Source organism: Punica granatum, chromosome 6 (assembly GCF_007655135.1).
Source record: "Punica granatum isolate Tunisia-2019 chromosome 6, ASM765513v2, whole genome shotgun sequence".
NCBI lineage: Eukaryota > Viridiplantae > Streptophyta > Magnoliopsida > Myrtales > Lythraceae > Punica > Punica granatum.
Window position 1 is genome coordinate 20,853,334 of NC_045132.1, and position 18,625 is coordinate 20,871,958.

The 18,625-nt window shown below is 38.2% G+C and overlaps 3 protein-coding genes across 5 annotated transcripts; 1 reads left to right on the forward strand and 2 right to left on the reverse strand.

Moving 5' to 3' along the window:
• Window positions 1-904: 904 nt before the first annotated feature.
• Window positions 905-3,160, reverse strand: LOC116212405. Its single transcript, XM_031547002.1, has 2 exons — window positions 2,042-3,160; window positions 905-1,889 (listed from the first exon to the last, which is right to left on the reverse strand). The coding sequence occupies exons 1-2, from the start codon at window positions 2,565-2,567 to the stop codon at window positions 1,159-1,161; spliced, it is 1,257 nt and encodes a 418-aa protein (XP_031402862.1). The 5' UTR covers window positions 2,568-3,160; the 3' UTR covers window positions 905-1,158.
• A 6,021-nt stretch (window positions 3,161-9,181) lies between these two features.
• Window positions 9,182-11,936, forward strand: LOC116209786. Of its 2 annotated transcripts, none has more exons than XM_031543478.1 (8): window positions 9,182-9,653; window positions 9,911-9,991; window positions 10,084-10,143; window positions 10,450-10,493; window positions 10,935-10,977; window positions 11,073-11,144; window positions 11,231-11,332; window positions 11,439-11,936. In XM_031543478.1, exons 1-8 carry the CDS (start codon window positions 9,288-9,290, stop codon window positions 11,556-11,558), a joined length of 888 nt encoding a protein of 295 aa, XP_031399338.1. In that variant the 5' UTR covers window positions 9,182-9,287; the 3' UTR covers window positions 11,559-11,936. The 2 variants fall into 2 exon arrangements, with proteins under 2 accessions (XP_031399338.1, XP_031399339.1); XM_031543479.1 differs by having other exon boundaries at window positions 9,264-9,653; window positions 11,073-11,095.
• A 301-nt stretch (window positions 11,937-12,237) lies between these two features.
• LOC116209850 (choline/ethanolaminephosphotransferase 1) lies at window positions 12,238-18,350 on the reverse strand. 2 transcript variants are annotated; one of them, XM_031543579.1, is made up of 19 exons: window positions 18,175-18,350; window positions 17,305-17,477; window positions 16,846-16,855; window positions 16,707-16,757; window positions 16,507-16,584; window positions 15,971-16,046; window positions 15,860-15,882; window positions 15,674-15,774; window positions 15,157-15,251; window positions 14,957-15,025; window positions 14,770-14,839; window positions 14,497-14,560; window positions 14,345-14,385; window positions 14,176-14,260; window positions 13,915-13,977; window positions 13,498-13,556; window positions 13,338-13,390; window positions 12,898-12,970; window positions 12,238-12,628 (listed from the first exon to the last, which is right to left on the reverse strand). In XM_031543579.1, the coding sequence occupies exons 2-19, from the start codon at window positions 17,439-17,441 to the stop codon at window positions 12,607-12,609; spliced, it is 1,170 nt and encodes a 389-aa protein (XP_031399439.1). In that variant the 5' UTR covers window positions 17,442-17,477; window positions 18,175-18,350; the 3' UTR covers window positions 12,238-12,606. The 2 variants fall into 2 exon arrangements, with proteins under 2 accessions (XP_031399439.1, XP_031399440.1); XM_031543580.1 differs by lacking the exon at window positions 18,175-18,350 and adding an exon at window positions 17,944-18,120.
• Window positions 18,351-18,625: the final 275 nt, after the last annotated feature.

Below are 18,625 nucleotides of genomic sequence, written 5' to 3' on the forward strand. Positions count from 1 at the left end.
AATGAAAATCCCCGAGATATTAGCACCAAAAGAAATGTAAAAAATGAAACAAATAATCAAAGAATATATATATATATATATGACTGTAAATCAATATGCTGTCATGTAAAAGATGCATCTAATCATTTTGGTCCAAATTATGGAGGTTCACCTAATTCCTAGGGTTCCTAGCTTTCACCTTAAGTAAGAAACTTTTGCTCCTTTTCCCTTTTTGATTTTTCCTTTTTTTTTTCCATGACTTTTTTTTTTTTTTTGCCATGCTGAATATGACTTCTCCTAAGGTGCTTTGCTTTTTTATTTTCGATCTGCGTATATTTAACCATTCCCGATTGCCGGCAAATTCTTTTGAATGTCTCCATTCTCTTTTTTCGGCTAAAGGATGTCCCCTCCCTGCCATCTCATATAAAGAGCCAGCGAGGGACCATGGTTCCAATTCAGCCCAAATTCCAAGGTCCAAGACACAATACCCAATTCCTTGAATCGTGCCATTAATCGTCACCCTCGAAATCGTTGTCGATCTACTTGGAGATTGACCTGAATTCGAACCATAACACTAACATCCCATATAGAAAGTCATGTATCAATCTATAAGGTTCAGATTTATGGCTCTCGCTTGCTAAATTTTCCTACTAAAAGTGCTTAAGGCTCGAGCTTACTCGTGCTTTTCATTTACCCATTGCATACTAGACAGGATCAGAGCCGGTGATTGCAATAGGAGTTGGAATTTTTGAATTTGGCAAAGCTTAATCATACCGACATGCTTTCCAAACCCTCAAGGAGTTCTAGTATCGTTTAAGTAGCTGGCACAATTGCATCTTAGTTACCCAAAATGCAGAGAACTTCAATGGCTGTGAAGACAGATCTACAACCACAAACATCCTAGCTAGATCAGTGACTTACTGGATTTGTCAGAGAGTGCTATTTGTTAGTTTTGCATTCAACTAATCAAAATCTCAGTAATGAGAAAAAGGACAAATTCTGGGCATATGGAAAGACAAATTTTTTGCTAATAATAATCTATACAATCACCCGGCAAAAGACAGAAAACAAGATTTGGTCCGAATTTAAGAAGCAGCAGATGAGACATCCTTCAATTCTATTTCTGGGAATTTGATGTTTCCCTTGCCAGCTTAATTAATTACTATTATTATTAGTTAATTAATTAACCCCAACCAAATCTTGATTATCCTTCTTCTTGGAGCTGCTCCTTGTCCAACTTGGATGGTATTGCCTGAACACCCACCTCCATCCCTTGAAGCTCCTCCTGCTCTTCTTGAGCCCCCGGTCCGTCACGGTTATCCGGCACGACCCGCTGCTGAAATCCCCTTCCCCAATGAAGCCGTCCACGCTCCTCATGCTCCCGAATGCGGACTTGGAGCTGGCGAGCAGCCCCATCTTCGCGCCGGTGGAAGGCGGTTCGCTTGCTTTGGCTTCCGAGGATGAGATGAACTTCAGATCGATGAAACCCTTCTCATCCACGCCGGAGAAATCACTCTCCCTGAGAGAGAATATGCGGCGGGTCGGCTTGTTATTGTAACCGGCGACTTCGGGGTCTTCCGGGACGGCCCCGCTCTTTCGGGGCTCAGTGAAGGTCTCGCTGAGGCCGCTCCTCCGTGGCTCGGCTTCGCTGAAGGCACTCCTCCGTGGCTCGGCTTCGCTGAAAGCGCTCCTCCGTGGCTCAGCTTCGCTGAAGCCGCTCTTTCGGTCGGGGTCGAGGACGCTGGAAGGCCTGGCTCCCGAGATGGAGCTCCTGGCTCCTGAGAAGGTCCAGTCACCATCTTCGGAGCCGAACACGCCGCAGCCCCGGAAGCTGTTGAGGGATCTCGACCTGGAGGCGGCGCCGCCGCCCATGTTGCCATCGTCCACCACCCACATCTCACTCTTGGAATCTGCCAATTGGAGGAAACGCCATCAGAAACAAAGAAACAACGATCAAGAACAGACTTTTTTTTTATATATGATTTGAGATTTCCGCGAAACGATACAAAATTGGGCAGCAATACGGATTGAATGAGATAATCGAATCGAATGGGGAACCCACCATTGTTGTCGGGAAGTCCCTTCTGTTTCTTCTTCCTGAACAGCCTCCCGATCTTCCATATCCCATTGGTCTTCTTGATCTCAACGCAGCTGCTGCTGCTCCTCTTGAGCAGAACGACCCGGTCTGGCTGCGGCGGGGGCGGCTTGTCCCCGACCCTGGCCTTCCCGTTCGCGCTCTGATTCGGGCAGGGGAGCTCCCCGGCACCGCCTTGGCCTTTCTCATTGTCAATAAGGAAAGAGATGCGGCCGACGCTCCCGACCTCGACGGTGCAGGAGTTGCGGTTGGATGAGAGGTCGTCGGAGCAGGAGCAGGAGGAGAGGCGCTGCTCCCCGCAGTCGGAGCAGACCAGCTTGACGAGACGGTCCTTGAGGCAGAAAGCGCATATCCCCACCGAGGACGCCCCGGGGTGCTTCCTGCAGGGGGGCCCCGACGAGCCATCGCCATCGTCGTAATTGTAATAATCCACAAAAGGGTCACCGTCGCCGGCGTTGCTGTACACGTCCACGGCCTTCCCCCGGTCTCTCATGTTCAGTAAGGTCCCAAAAAGAAAAGGGCTTTTCTTACAGAGACAACAACATAGGAGAAGGGTCGTGTCTGTTTTCTTTTATCTGAGATTTCAATTGATTGAGAGTGAGGGAGTGAGTGAGAGACAGATGGGGGGAGAGAGAGAGAGATGCGTTAGCTTTACGTCTCTTCTTTTTCTTTCTTTACTTGTTGACAGAACAGAGAGGAGTGTGGAGTGGGAAGAGGGAGGGAGGAGGGTGGCGGAAAGATTTTGATTGAGGAGGGAAAAGCAATAGAGGGGGGGAGGAAGGAAGAGGGAAGGCAAGGAAGCAAAGTGGTGCTGTCTGTGGGTATTATTGTGTAGGTGAAAGGAAAGCAATACTGTAGCAACAAGACAGCTTCTGCCCCCAACAATTGAACTGTTGTGTCAGCCCATAAAGGCATCGGTTGCTCCCTCGGCACGGCGTCGGCAAATCGAAGAACCGTCGAGATGATGGACCCGGGACCGAACCATCCAGGAGGCCTCGAGCCCGATCCAGGACAGTTTCACCCTCCATTCAATGGTCCAGAGCCCTCTCACACGGAGTGATCGTAAAATTTTCCGCGTGTACTTAAAGATCGTATGGGATCGATTTGACAAGGGATGGGACTAGAGGAGGACGAGGGGGTGTGTGGATGAAGAAGTAAGTCGAGTCTTGCAAGAAATTCTTTCCTTTTTACTTCCCTCTCAGAGGGAACTGGCTCCACCAAGCAATGGCACTCGAGTGGGTGAATTTCCATTCAACCGCACCCTTCTCCGTTTTTACCCATTAACGAATAATAATTGATTTACTCAACGTCAACGCCAAGATATGCTTACTATTATATTATGCTTTGATTTTAATCCTTTACTGTCCGTATCGAACTAACGTCATCTTAATTGGAATGATCCAAGCATCTATAACCAAATTAGTCTCGATTTTGATCTATAATCGTTAATCGTTGATTTGATCCTCTTGTTATAATGCAAAGTTGATGTCACTGGTCGAATACTAATACCAACCGAGGGAAGTTGGTAGGGAGATATCATGTCCCATCCTAGTTATTTTAGCCTCTAACCAATTACGGTAGGGTAGGGAAGGACCCCAATACTTCATCGAGATGAAATTGTCTTGAGCTCGTATAGATGGGAACCAAGTTCGCATTAACAAAAACTTCCAAAGACCGGCGAAAAAGTGGTATGACGATTTGTCTCGATATGGGAATGATAGTTTGTCGACATAAAAGCGCTTATGGAAGGGACTTGACATGGAAGCAAACGTTTTACGTTGATAGAGTAAGAGATTGTAGAGATTGTATACTCCTAAACATCATTGCTTCTTTTTCTTTTTTATTATAATGGAGGTCATAGGACTAACATAATGAAAAAAATACTATTAACTAATAAATGAATATGAATAATCTTATCGGATATCGGACATGTAATATTTTAATTGTCAAACGAGAGTATACGCCATTATATTATACCATCTTTTATTTTTTTTTTCTTCTCTTCTTTACCATTATAAAACTCAAAAACCTATCTCGTCATTACTTTTGAATTTAAAAAATGCCCATCTTTCATGTAACCAAAAAAAAAAAAATCACATCCCATGCACTTCAAAATTATGATAGTATCCAGATATAGGATAGTTTTGTAATTTTATTATAGGATGACTGATGCATATCTCATGTCGCAGAAAGTTGACACGCCACTAACATAAATCAACGATGAAAACGAGATGTCGGGTGTTTCGTATCGTCATCTTTTAAGACTAGTGTGTTATCGTATTAGTCTATATAATTATACGGAAAACGATTGTAAACCGCTCCAACTGATTGATTAATTAGGAGGATTAATTGAGTAACGCGACCAAATTCCTAATGGAAGAGGAGCTAGCGATCAAGCTGCTTTTTGGACCGTGTGGTAGGCATCATTTCATACGAGTCGTATTAGCTTCTTGGCTGCAATATATGAATATGATTGTCACCACGTCGGCCAAACAAAGGGTTGACTTTGTGGGTAAAAAAAATATATGAATATGATACGAACTTTTGTTGGCGTAAGCTTGATTTCATTTGTCGTGTCGTCGCCCTTTAAATTTTCTTCAATGGGGTGAAAGCAACCCATCAAAACGAGCACGAGTGAAACACGCATATTCATTTGTCCTCTCCTTTTACAGTCCATCATCATGCGGGGTCCTTGATACGTGTTATATGAGACACTATTATTCTCCCAATTCTTTGTCCCGAAAAATGATCTTAATCACACGCTACCAATCCATATAACATGTGTAGATTTTACACGAAGCTTATTTATACACTGGTAATCTTCTTTTTTTTGAGAATAATTCATATTTCGTGTATAGCTGACATGCGATACGTTCAGGACGTAGTGCCCACATCTTGCTATTTAGAATCTCGTATAAACTTCGTAATATTGATCATCAGATTTTGGATCCTTAAAATGGCTTTGGCTGGAAATTGAGGGCTATTGGCCAATTAAACGCATTATATAGAGGCTTTAATTCCCAACTTTATGTGAAGGGAAGTAGAAACTTGTTGGCCAGGGGACCATGCAACCGTGACACTCATGACGTGTGTATCATAGTCCCCATGCATGCCTCAATTGCTAAATAAGGACCATAGATTATCTAAGAATTATATGCAGAGCGCCCACGACTCATTGAGTATTAATTAAGGAGTGTCTAAGCCAAGCCATTGTCAGAGATGATTTTTTTTTCCTGTTTGTTTTTCTTTTCAGTCATAAAAAAAATCTCTCAAATTAGTATAAGAAAATTGAAGACCTAATAAAAGAGTACGGATAGTTTCACCATAAAAATCAAATCTAAAATTTCTAGATTATTATATAAGAGTATATGTTCCCGTATTATACCCCTTCTCGAAAGTTGATTATATATTAATTTTAGTGCTATAATTTCTCCTTTTTTGCCATACATATATCTTGGAATTAATTTTTTTTTTCATTATTATACCATGAAAACCATTAGAATTTCAGAATCGGAATATAATAATTTCGTGAGAGCGGCAAACGTATAAAAAAAAAGGGAGAAGAATTTCTGAATATTATTATGGAGGGGACGCACGCTCCACGCATGCCCGATCCCAAGAATCATTTGTCCACTTAAACATTTTTTTTTTGGAGGGGGTGGGGTTGGCAAAGCATTGATCACTTTGTCTTAAGTTCATTTTCCCTTGTAGAGTTTTTGAATTCGGAGGCAATCATTATGTCTCTCCTTGGTCCTTTGTCCATCAATAATTTTGTTCTTAAACAAATTAATTAACTAATCCATCATCTTGGTAGTAAAATATAGTTTGGTGATAAATATGCCCTAGCAATTGGAATCTTCTAGCTGAAATTAAGCAAAGGGCTAAAAAGAGGAGGAGAAAGTCTTATATGAAATCACACACAATACCTTCACCCTAAAAGGAAGACGTTGGATCATGCTTATTTGGGAAATTTTGATTTTGCATTCCAAAGTTCAATCAGTCTAATCTATTTGGCGAGCTCATATTTAAGTTATCCCAATATCTATAATGGATTTTGGCTACATTTTTTGATAATATCATTTCGTCACATGGTATGAGAAAACAACAATTAGATTATAAGACACGAGAAAATGAGAAGTTAATGTAAATCTCCTCAGTTTTGATGTGAATTATATGCCATAATATGGAGTCATCTTTATTTATTTATTTATTTTGCCTTAATGTTTTATTAACACTATCAACAATCACAACATATGCTATGTCCAGTGACATTTTCGATTAAATTACATTTGGTATGTCAGAATGGAATAGAAAGGAATGAAATGGATTTTATAATGTGAAACATAATTATAATCGAGAGAAAAATAATATTTTTCTAGTTAAACTTGAAAATGCGAATGAACATAATTAAAAAAAACTTATTTACTAAAATTTTAATTTATAAATATATTTATATATATGAACTTCAAAGAAAATACATACTTAAATAAAAGTTAATTGAAATGATGGAATGAACATTACTTAAATTCTTTGAAGGAAGCATCATGCCATCAAGTTGAAAAAAAAAAATCCCGATCAATGTTCTTTCCAACTCAATAGAAAGACCAAGAAATAAATGGAGGCAAGATGAAATATCCGTTCCATTTTATTCCATTCCTTTTGATTCCGGTATACCAAATGTAAGTTGAGACCATTTTGCAAAGTTGGACAGCCACCCAAACTGTAAGGTGCATAATGAGAAATTTTAAAAATTCAGGGTGCAAACTAAACCAGATGGTAAGCCCTTCTTCGCGCGAAAATAAACTTAACCCTATTTATTTTGACAGTGTCGGTGGATATTTGAGCCAAACATATGCATCATGTCCATAGAATAGTGAGGTTCTGAATGCCATATGATAAAATATTGTGGGACGGAACGTGATAGGCACTGACCGTGAGATATATATATATGTATGTATGTATATATATAATTAATAAGAAAGTAATATGTAAGATGACTGACACGAGAATTATGTGTAATCGTTACTATTAGGAGTGCATTAATCAAGTATTTGCGTTGCTAGGCTTGAACTGTTGCTGTTTAGGGATATTATCGGGTCACCATGCCTTAGTTTAGCACGTAGTCGCTTTCGTATTACACTAATAAATACAAAAAAGAAAAGAAAGAATTACTCCGGTGTCCAAATAATCAACCCAAGCCTTAATTTTTAGATTTGATGTCCTCCTTTTATTTTTCTTTTTTCTTTGGGCTGATAAAAATATTTAAAATTCCGTTTTATTGGTTCTATTATGCATGTATTTATATATATGCATATATATATATATATATTCAATGGAAAAGGACAACTGTGCCATTTACTATTTAACTGAACCACAAATCTTTCTGCTGCTGTGTATATTTGCCATGTCCAGTAATTTTCTTTATGTTTCTGTGGCCCTTTGATTTGTCTACTCGTATCAGATTTGATATGACAGAATATAAATTCAAGGTCCGATCAAATGAACTGTAGAATAAGGCATGAAAGGGACTGAAATTAAGAGATTATTATAAAATTTAAAAAACGAAACAAAAAAAGTGTTGTAATCTTATATATTCTCTTTATAGCAGAACTTCGCGAGCAGCGTCCTGAGGAAGACAATACATTATGGACTTACAGTTCTCGTACTCGACTCGACAAACATCGGCATTCTTATTTTGTTCGGGCTGTGTGTGGATCGAAATGCATACGAGGATATCATTATTGTCACCCAGCACGGACCCGAAGGTGCAGAAATAAAGGGACTGCGTGTCCTATTGTTATGTTTGGCAAATGACGATGATGTTTATAAATGGGGCGCTGGATCCAATTTTGAGTATGATAAGTGCGCAATGATTTTGTGCTGTAGCCACTGAGTTTTCTCTTTATGTTAATTATTTCACTTGTATATTAATTAAACCATAGAGAGAATATATAGGTGGGGTTTGTCCAATTTTTTGTCCCAAAGAAGAGCATAATTTGGGACAATAATGAAATCGCTGGGGCTTCTATAGTTTGAGCTCCTCCTCATGGTTTATATGCAAAGGCAACAAATTAATGGATGAAACATTTCTATTGGCACATCCTCCACCTAAACATGCATTATTCGAGTATATAATATATAGAATCGATGTTTAGGTAAGAAAAACTATTGAAATAAGCAGCGATAATTTGTTATAAAAGTTACTTTTTTTTCATTGTTTTTGGTGTTTATGTAAAGAAAGAAAATTCGGGTGCCTCATAAATCCCTTGAGCAATGAACAAAATTTCACGCGTAAATATTATAATCAATTATAATATATACAAACTGATCATAAGCGGTACAAGGATCCATGATTCGTTTGTAGCTCGTGGTTGATCGTCTTTCCAATTGCTCGGAAAATTTAACTCTTGATTAGAGGTTCATGTATTTGTCTGTTCCTATATTTAATACTTCGTGAGTATATTGCCTTCCACATTTTTCTGCATTTCATTTATGTAAGATGTAAGATATCAAGAAGATATAAAGTAATTTCCGAAAATAAGCATGCAGTAAATAGCCTTATCATAATCCGTTCCTATTCCATGCGTCTTCATAAAATATAATATATATATATATATTTCACCTTCACCATGTTCTTCTCCTTCCAGAATAGTATATCTAATTTTTCAAATAGTCATTTAGATATCTTTAAACTTTGTAGAATAAATTAGACCTCTTAATTTTTTGTTAATACATCCGTGCCACACACAGATTTCTACCTAGTTATTCATAAATATACTTGAGCACGTGCATTACGCTTCATGAATTGATAATTCTTCTAATATCTTTATGTTAAAAAAGAATATGAAAAAAATAAAATAAAGAACTACATAAAATTTAACCGACAAGAATCGAACTTTTTTTAATCACACTTTTTTCCTTTTTTCTTTTCTTGAAAATTTTGTGTTGGAATTGTGAATGAATTTATAGAGGATAAAAAAGTAAAAGGCCTCACAAAAGACCGAAAGAGAGTGAAATGGGCCTGGGCTTCCATGAGGCTGTTACGAGGCCATGGAATTGGTCATATTAACTGATAAATTAATTAATTAAATTAATAATTAACCCTCCCGCTTCCATTCTTCGTTCTCCAGTCCCTCCTCCTCATCTTCTTCTTCTTCTTCTTCTTCTTCAGCTGAATCTTCTCCTCCATGACAGAATCTCCTGAAACTTCGTCATGAAATTGAACCCAGTGCTCTTCTCCTCAAACACAAAGCCCCTTCCCCTTCATTCTCCGTTCTTTCTCCCTCTACGCACATCTCCAATTTCACCCAAGCTCCCATTAAAACTCAACCTTTACCCCTCCGCTGCCTCCTTCAACCTACCCAATTCCATAATTCGCCATGGGGAGCGGAGGTATCGAGCTTCCGCTCGTACCAGCGAGAAAGGTGGGGCATTTAGCAGTCCCCTGGAGCTCGAGGAGGAGGAGGACTTGTCACCGAACGGCCCAGTTTACAGGAACACGCTGAGGTTGGTGGAGTGTTCCATGTTTGCTGCGAGCGCTGGACTCGTCTACTTCCTCAGCAATTCCCTCTCAATCGAGGTTGGTAATGTTATGACTGACATTGCCGATGATTACCGATATTCGGAGAATGTAGTTTGTCATTAGGAGAATTTGCGTCTTTCGGGTTCGGCTTTGATCGGTTTTACAGTGAACTTGTGTGACATAGTGGTGTGAGATGCACTGCTAAGTTTATGTTATGAAAGGTGTTTGTTATGCATCATTTCCTTTATTATTCTATGGAACAGTTAATCCGGTTTCTTTACTGTTGAACTAAGCCGAATTCCGTTGGGGTGCAGAATTATTTCGGTTGCTTCTTTCCGTTGCCGATCGTGCTCTCTTCAATGAGATGGGGTATTGCAGGGGGGAGGAAGACTATGGTATCTATCTCTTCATGAAAAATTTGCGTGTGAAAAATATGATCATTGAGAAACTCTAGAGCATTATTCGTTTCATTTCATATCTCGTCCAGGTTGCTACTGCTGTGCTACTACTAGTGCTGTCAGGCCCTCTGAAAGCATTAACCTATCTGGTCAGTCAATATTCGGAACGCTTTCTTACTTTGTATTATGGTGATCACTGCCTATGCATGTTTGGAGCTTATTAGAGTGAGAGCTGCATCTTAATAACAGAGCCCTTTGGTTATTCATCGGGGTGGTGCGAAATACAGTAAATATTGGGAGTTAGATTGCATGAAAGTTAGTGTTTGGTTGTGAGAAGGAGCTTGTAATGCATACATGGAGTCTTATTGTTTGCCAAAATAGTGATGATTTTTTTTTTCTTTGGGTAAGCTCTGAAAGAGTGGAAATTTTCAATGATAAGAAATCTTCTATTGCAGCTTACACACGGGGTTCTTGGTTTCGCAATGGGATCTTTGTGGAGGTACGTATTCCTGCTGACAATGTTCTTGAAATTGTTGTTCTCTGGGTTGAGAAACATACATGGTCAAATTATTTGCGTCATTGACTTATAACAATCACATAGCATAAAGCATTTCTTCTATAATCTTATGTGGCTCTAACAAATTAACTAGCAGAGCAGCACCAATGTTGCATTTTTAAAAATGAGTTTCTGCATCAAATCATTGCAGTTACGGTTTTGCTTGTTGCTATCATAATAATCAAGACGCGCTAAGGTTGGCCCAAGTTTGATTTCTTGTTGAATCTACCCTGAAGAATAAACCCCTGTTTCATATTATCATATATATTTCTAAATTTTTTTAATGACTTTATTATCTGCATGTTGCTAGACTTATATTTAGTAATTCACGGATTTAAGTTCCACAGTAAAGAACCTGAGGCTCCATTTTTTCATTTTTTCCAGGTTGGGAGCAAGTTGGAGTGTATCAATCTTCTTGTGCATGCTCGTATACACTGCTTATTCCTCGAGTCCTTAGCTCCTTTCTCAGGCCGTGGTTGTTTTCAGCTTTCACTAAAAGTGGGAAGTTTTCTCAACTTGCAGGTTCGGGCAGTAGGAGCTTTGGGGTATGTTACGATCACTTCGTTCTTAATAAAAGAAAACATACTCGATTTGGTACTTAATAATCCCTATTTCTTGAATACTCTCTTGCTTTGTTCTTTCTTTTTAACTCACTCATGAAGCTATTCATATGCTCACAGATTACAATAAACCTCCACGCCACTATCTCAATCCTGTTCACTGCTTCTGGCATTAATATAATCCCGTCGATGGATCTAATATACGCAATATTCGGAATAGTGGTAAATTTCTTCCCTTAACCCATGCACCAGACCTACTAATTCCTCCATTTGGTAGCTTCTCTTTGAGGTGCAGATTAAACTGACTCGTCATTTCTTTATCCAACAGCTTTTGCTTAATTCAGTCTTTCTTGTGTTCTTGCTACATCTACTGTACTCGGTGTTCTTCACGAGGCTTGGGATGAGGAGTTCGCTGAATCTTCCAAGATGGCTAGAGAAGGCGATATAGCTGGATCAGATTTTTTTCCAATTTGATTACACCATACACTTTATGTGGATTGATAAAAGCAATTGGATTACGGTATCATCTCGCGAATTTTCCAGAAACGATGGACAGGTAGAAAGAAGAGGAGAATGGTAACTCCATCCGTGAAACTGTGTAAACCACAGCAAACGCTTAGATAAGAACATAAATTATTTGATTGGCACTTACAATTAGTGGTCAATACCTCTTGTATATTGTTCTCCAGTATCATGACCAAAAGAAGGGTCGAAACTTGATTGTAATGGTATTTTTCGTGTGACATGTATTATTGAACAATACCTGAATATTCGGGAACTCTTTAGATACAAGTTTAACTTGCAGTGCTGAAAATACCTTGTTAAATGCTAGTGTTCTTGTCATCAGAATGATTTCTAGCAGTGTTCCGTTTGTTTTCAAAGTCGTGATTTAAGATTTTAACTTTAACTTTAACTCAAAACACTACACAACAAAATACACATTTCAAAAGTCAAATTGGTGGGCCTCATATATTATTAAAATACAATTCTATTATAATTAATTATCTCTACCTTCCATTCATTTTATATTTCAAAAGTCAAACTGGTGGGCCCCATATATTTTTGTCTTCTTCTACAATCACAATCACAATCACAAATTCTTGACTTTAACTCCGAAAACAAACGCATTGGACCAAAGTCTTGCTGCACTGACTTAATTCCATAATTCAGATAAACAGCTGGTGGACAAAAACTTGCAGCGATTTTTCATTTTTTCGCCGATTTTTCATTTTCTTTTCTCATATAATAAAGTTAAAAATATCTTGAAAAAGGAAGAGAAAATAATCAATCCCAATCCCAATATATTCTTAACTGTCTAAACATCATCAGCGCATCGTCACTTCCCATCGGACTACATGTTTGATCGCGGAGGATTGCCAGTAACCCCTGGAATGGATCTCAGCTTGGAAACTCGCGATTGATACCATAAAAAAAATTTCCGAGCAAACCCTCAGGATTTCTTCGTTTTCCCTGCCATAACAGGCAGAATCTGCGCATCAAGCTTCCTTCCTTGTTATCCTGTTAGTAAAAAATGAGTTATTAGAACAACAGTTCAACATGCAAAAGGAACAAGAAGAAAGACCAAATAAAACATTTCGTAAGCTGCTGGGAGAAGAGCAAAAGCAGAAGAAAATACGAAAGAGACCACCGAATATTGGCCCATGAATCTCGAATATGTCTCAAGTAAGATGGAAGAACGAAATGGAATAGAACAATGCAGAGAAAATGCCACAAATAGCAAGTCAGTTCAACGACAGCATAATCGAGAGAGGCGATAGATTATGTACCTGAAGCAGTAAATACCCAAGGCGGTAGTAATTTCATGAATGACAGATGTGGCGAAGTGTAAATAAAGCCCAACTGGATTCAATAGATATGTCAGTCACTCGGTTCATAATTAAGAGAGAGAGAGAGAGAGAGAGAGAAGAAATGTCGTAGTATATCCCTCTCATGGAAATGTCAATCTGCCATCGAGCTTTGTTTACCAGTGGATTTCACACAAAAACTACGTCATGTAAAGTAGCAAAATGCATGCTTCTGTTCTGTCTCTCCCTTCTCCTTTTCCTTTTATCTTTTTTTTTTTTATACAAACAGTGGCATTATCCAATTCTGAGAGTTTATTTTTCCTAGAGAAATCTGTAAAAGGACATTTATTACGGAGAATCAGACAAAGCAAAATAGGCAAAATCGATCGGAGCAGCTAAAGCCAAAAGAGCAAGTAATGTACCTGTGTATATGCAGAAACCAAGAAGAACCCAGAACTCGTCAACTAAAGGGACTCTGCATAATAAAATTAATATACATATGAGAGATGGCCTTCTGCCTTCCTCGCACTGAGAAAGGGCAAACTACTTCACAGCATGAGGGTGCAACAATCTCATTCATACCCGTCATTCAGTTTGGCTGTAAGTGCATTGGCAATGGCAAACGGAAGGTACACCAGAGACTACACACAGAAATACACATGCATCTTAGATATCTATTCGTGCATCTAAAAAAGAAAACTCGGCCGTTAGCTGCATTAAAAAGATGAAAGAACTTGCAAGAGGACATCTAACTCATTCCTTTTAATAATCGCGCAAAGCTTTATAATCTATATACATAGTTGCAAGAGCAACTTATAGGGGAAAAGAAATTGTCATGAACTTAACAACGCATAACAAACGGACTTTCTTAATAGTCCATTTCAATTCTCCAAATGGTCTGTCTATCTGATAAAGCTACATAATCCCACAGAATACACTAGCTGATTTCCACTGATCAAAATAATAGGTGAGCAATCTGATGAGGAAACAATAACATACCATGCACATATTAGTTTTCAAGCCCTTGGGTTCATCACATAAGTGAGCCAAGATCATCCGTCCCTGTTAGAGGTACTCAATTAACAAATTGAAAGGAAACAAAAAAATTCTAAAAGCAATTAGATTGAAGGCAAGAAGCTATAGGTGAAACATAATTTTCATGTAAAATTGTACATTCTAGAAGGCATATTGCAGACGTGTTTGTAGTGATCTTAGAAACTTTTGGGCATCAAAACATTCGAGCAAAAAGAAGAATCTTACCACAAGGAAACCAAATGCAAGTCCGGTTGCAAGAATAACTAAATGCGGATATCTTCCCATTAAATCGGATGGAGACAAATAATCCCTGCACAATTCATCAAACGTAATACATAAGGACAAAGTCTTTAGATAGAACTTGTAGATTCTTTGATGGTTTAGGCTTTGGTACCATGTTAGCACTCCCACCATGAGTACAACAAAAGGGTAATGCTGACAAGAAGAGAAATATAAGTAACAGATTCATCAACAAAATCTGAATTTTGTCAAAGCAAATACAGAAAGAACTATAAGTCAGGAACCTGTCAAGGAGTCAGTGTTTACCATAGCTAAGGCAAGCACCATATTCCCTTTCCTCACTCGAACCACATTATATACATTAGAGATGCTGCAGAGGCCAATGAAAACACATGATTCAGCCAATAGCAGAGCGTGAAACTCTTCTATTCCTCTATTTACTATAGATACCTAAATAATGAGTAAAAAGAAACAATCATATGCCTTAGACCTCCAAGTCTTTATCCAATATAAAGTTAAAGAATGCACATACCAAGAATGTAAAGTTCTGAATATGAAAAGATACAAAGAAACTCTTACTTGTATAAAACAGTTGGTATGCAACCAAAAGCTATCATCATATATAGAACAGCTTTATATGTCGGGATATCTGAATTCAAAAAAAAAAATTATAAATAATATGGAAGTCAGATATAACAGCAAAATATGAGCGTGACTTAAAAGATCCATAAAAGCAGACCTTAGTCAACGAAGGTTATTTCCTTACCACTAAGATATGGAACCCAGCCCAAAAATGGAAAAGACTTCCCAAAAAGCTGAATCCACCACTCAGCACCTAAATGAGTACAAAATACATAAATATCTTGAGCAGCTGGTACTGAGAAGGTACAAGAAATATTAGAGAAGTGGTACAAAACCGCACTTTCTGTTTAAGTCTAATGAAACACTGAGGGCAACGTAGCATACCAACAAGGAATGTGAAGAAATGGCACATATAGATCAGAAAGAGACCCTCCGTAGGCCCATTAATTACTGGAAGAATAAGAGTATTGGTGAAAAAGCTGCATTGAAACAAAGCCAACATTAGTAAGAAATATTTCTTCTCAACTATATGAGTAACTACTAGAGATACTTACGAACAATGAAAATTTGCCCCCGGAAAATATAGATGAAAGGTTAAGCATCTAAAAACTATTTAATCAAGATGATAAGAAGCATGTATTTGTGCATATAAAAAATCTTAGCATTCAAATCATTTATGTCAGAACTGCACAAACTGGTTCTGCCTATTATATCTTTATTATCTTACATCTTACCATAACAATCTCCAAAACGGTTTATATTGTTCCATCAGGAAACTGAACAGCTGATACGTGTTCCAAGTAGAAAACGTAACATTCAAATCATATTATCTTGGAACTTCATAAATTGGTTTCTTATTTTAAAAAAATAAAAAAAAGGAGGAAAAGGTGAGTTCACTTACTGCTCCCATGTAGCACCATAAAATGGAACAGCCGAGAGAACCCAGAACCAGAAAGAATCTCTCCCACACATAGCAGTGCTCCCAAACGCCATGGTTTCAAACTGAAAAATTAGAAAGAAGAGTATGATGCCTTTCCTGCCAAGAGCCAAGTGTTTGACCAAGAAAATGGGAAAAAGAAGAGCCTACCGCGCAGGCAAGAGCATCACATCCTGCGATGTATTTGAAATGCCAAAGACACATGTCAAAAATCTTATGAGCCATATGGTATCTTGAAGAACATTGACAAAAGAAAATTACCATGATCAAAAAGCTCCCCGAGTGGACTGGAAGAATTCGTTCGCCTTGCTTGCTTGCCGTCAACAGCATCAAAGGTCTGCAGATGACGTAAAGAGCGTGACATCCTATTTTTTTGTTAGTGAAAAAAAAAATCAAGAAGATTGATGGTATCATGGACACTCGTCTTGAAATCCATAAACAAAAAATAATAATAATAAATAATAAAAACTAATCCAACTGGGACTATCAAAAATTAAGGAAATGAAATTAATGACTCAACTGAAACGACAGAATTAGAAAAAAACTAAAGAAGAAAAACCCAAACGTGAATATGATGATGTATTTAAGTATTAAACTTGCTTGATACAACAATTCACAATTTCCTGACACCAGTATTTAAATGCATATGCAGATATTTCCAGCTAATAGTCATTCATAGCCCAAAACTTCATCTGACAACAAGAATGATACTATTCCCAGAACTTGCGGAGGGCCAGAGGCAACAATAGTGCAGACGAGTTTAAAGCAAATATTAATTTTAGGATGAGAAAGCTAACCTGGTATAGAAATAGAAGTAATCCATGCGCCAAGTGAACCCATCTAGGTGGAGGTGAATCGAGTTGAGGAGAATACATCTAAAATCCAATATATCATGGGCACAAAGAAAGAAGATTAATCACTATGGAAGCTATCCTTCAACAACTTTTACTTCTTGAGATGGCAAAAGAAAATAAATGCCTGCAAAGATTTCGCTCACATAGCCAAGTAAGGCAGATGTCACTAGGAATAGAAATCCTGTCAGGGTAATCTGCAAACAAAGTAGCATAGTAAGCTACCAAAACACCATCTTTCAAATTTAAAAAAACTAAGAGGAGCATATCAAAGAGTCATCTCACCATGTTTGGCCTGGAGAGAAATCGCATCCACAAAAAGAGAAAAAATAGCAAAGGCAAGTCAAACACAAAAGGCATTAGTCAGCTTACTTTATGTAAAGAATATTAAGCAAGATATCATAAAAAACATGAAATTTCCAGTCCTTATCACTATGATACAAAGAGCCAAAAATTAACAAGGAAATGGGACGCGTGCAATTATCAGAACTCAAGCACTGATGATGCAAAAGCAGCTAGAAGTCGTCCATCTAAATACATACTAGCATATTATATTTCATACAAAAGAAACCAATTAACACAATCTCTATAACATAACATCAAAATCTAACCTTTCAAAGAGAGTTCATCACTTTGTAAGCATCAATTCTAAGCATCTAAAATATAACATAATCAGAATAATGAAACCAGAAACCTGGCAACAGAGATATTCAGAAGTGAAAAGATACAAAAGGGAGGACTCACGGCATCCACAAAGGAAAGAAGTTAACGAATCGACTCCAGAAGGGCTGCAATACATATTTAGCTAAATAAGAATGATCCGCCCCGCTGTACTTATATCTATGCAATGCTGCCACTCCATGAGCTCCAATATACCCCATTTCTTTCAACTTCTGCCACAGGCCCTGCCCCGCAATCTGCAAGAGGACACGAGTAAACATTGGATTACAGACTCAAGAATTTGCATTGGTAACACACCAGAGTCCTCGCCTTTCATCAGAGAGCTTTGTAACTTCCAGTTAGAAGATTGATAACCCTCAAATGGAAACCATTTCCCATGATGAAATAGCGAAGAGAAGTAAAGCTCCCTAAAGTGTTCTTAATCTCTTACTACAATGACATGGAAAAGCTTCGAAAAAATGTTGTTGGAGACAATGACAAATAAATTCCTCGAGGAAACAGAATGACGAAGGTGAGAACCATTCTCACGAAGCTATCATTGAAAATAGAAACGAGAATACTACACGACAACAAACGAGGTTTGAGTCATTCCATTGAAATGCCAAAAGCATGAAGCAAAAAAACAAGCTTTCACGTATTTGACCATAACCCAACATTGTATATGAAAAGAACAGCATCAAAATCTTGAAGGGAAGTAATTACATTTGCCGGCAGGGCAGCAAATTCAACCAAACTGAAAACGCATTAATCGGGAAAGAAGAAATTTATGGTGAAATGCTGAAGTTCTTGGATCTATGAAGATAGAAGGGTTCAGAAGAGTGGTGGGGAAATGGGAAATGGCAGAGGGACAGATCTGCGGAGTGGGTTGCTGGGAAGAAGGTGAACGACAAAATGTGCAGCAAGCAATTAGCTGAACAAGCGACGGAAAGCTACCTCTTTTGAAGGGCCAATGGATTCCAAGAGAGTGACGAAGGGAGGATCTTCAATGGACCTGTGCGCAGAAGGGAAATGGACGCCAATGGCTGATGGCGAAGGGGCGAGAGAGACGAGAGAGGTACAGTGCTTCTCTTTTATCTCTCTCTCCCGCCTTCAAGCAGAAGAAATGATTGGGAATTGGTTTCAGAAGGTTATATGACATCCTTTTCCCTTTTATTTTTCTGCAGAAAGACAAAAAATAAAAAATAAAAAATAAATTATGCATCTATAATTTACCTATAGAGAATATTAATTAGTATAACATGTCAGCAAAATTTGCATGTGGCAAATAATCAGCAGCCATGTCAGCAAAAAAAGGTGGTGAGTGTCCTATTTTAAAAGGAAATGGTGTCACTGTCTATTTTTATTAAATTATAAGGTGTGTTAATGGAATTTACTTAATTGTCGT

Excerpts from the sequence above, each read along its gene's own strand:
- LOC116212405 (XM_031547002.1), bottom strand. The coding sequence starts at position 2,567 with ATGAGAGACCGGGGGAAGGCCGTGGACGTGTACAGCAACGCCGGCGAC. Across the intron at positions 1,890-2,041 it reads GGGACTTCCCGACAACAATG|ATTCCAAGAGTGAGATGTGG; the intron begins GTGGGTTCCCCA and ends TCCAATTGGCAG.
- LOC116209786 (XM_031543478.1), top strand. The coding sequence starts at position 9,288 with ATGAAATTGAACCCAGTGCTCTTCTCCTCAAACACAAAGCCCCTTCCC. Across the intron at positions 10,144-10,449 it reads TGAAAGCATTAACCTATCTG|CTTACACACGGGGTTCTTGG; the intron begins GTCAGTCAATAT and ends CTTCTATTGCAG. Across the intron at positions 10,494-10,934 it reads GCAATGGGATCTTTGTGGAG|GTTGGGAGCAAGTTGGAGTG; the intron begins GTACGTATTCCT and ends CATTTTTTCCAG.
- LOC116209850 (XM_031543579.1), bottom strand. The coding sequence starts at position 17,441 with ATGGGGTATATTGGAGCTCATGGAGTGGCAGCATTGCATAGATATAAG. Across the intron at positions 15,252-15,673 it reads TATGGTGCTACATGGGAGCA|CTTTTTCACCAATACTCTTA; the intron begins GTAAGTGAACTC and ends GTTTCAATGCAG. Across the intron at positions 13,557-13,914 it reads TGAAAACTAATATGTGCATG|TCTCTGGTGTACCTTCCGTT; the intron begins GTATGTTATTGT and ends TTCTGTGTGTAG.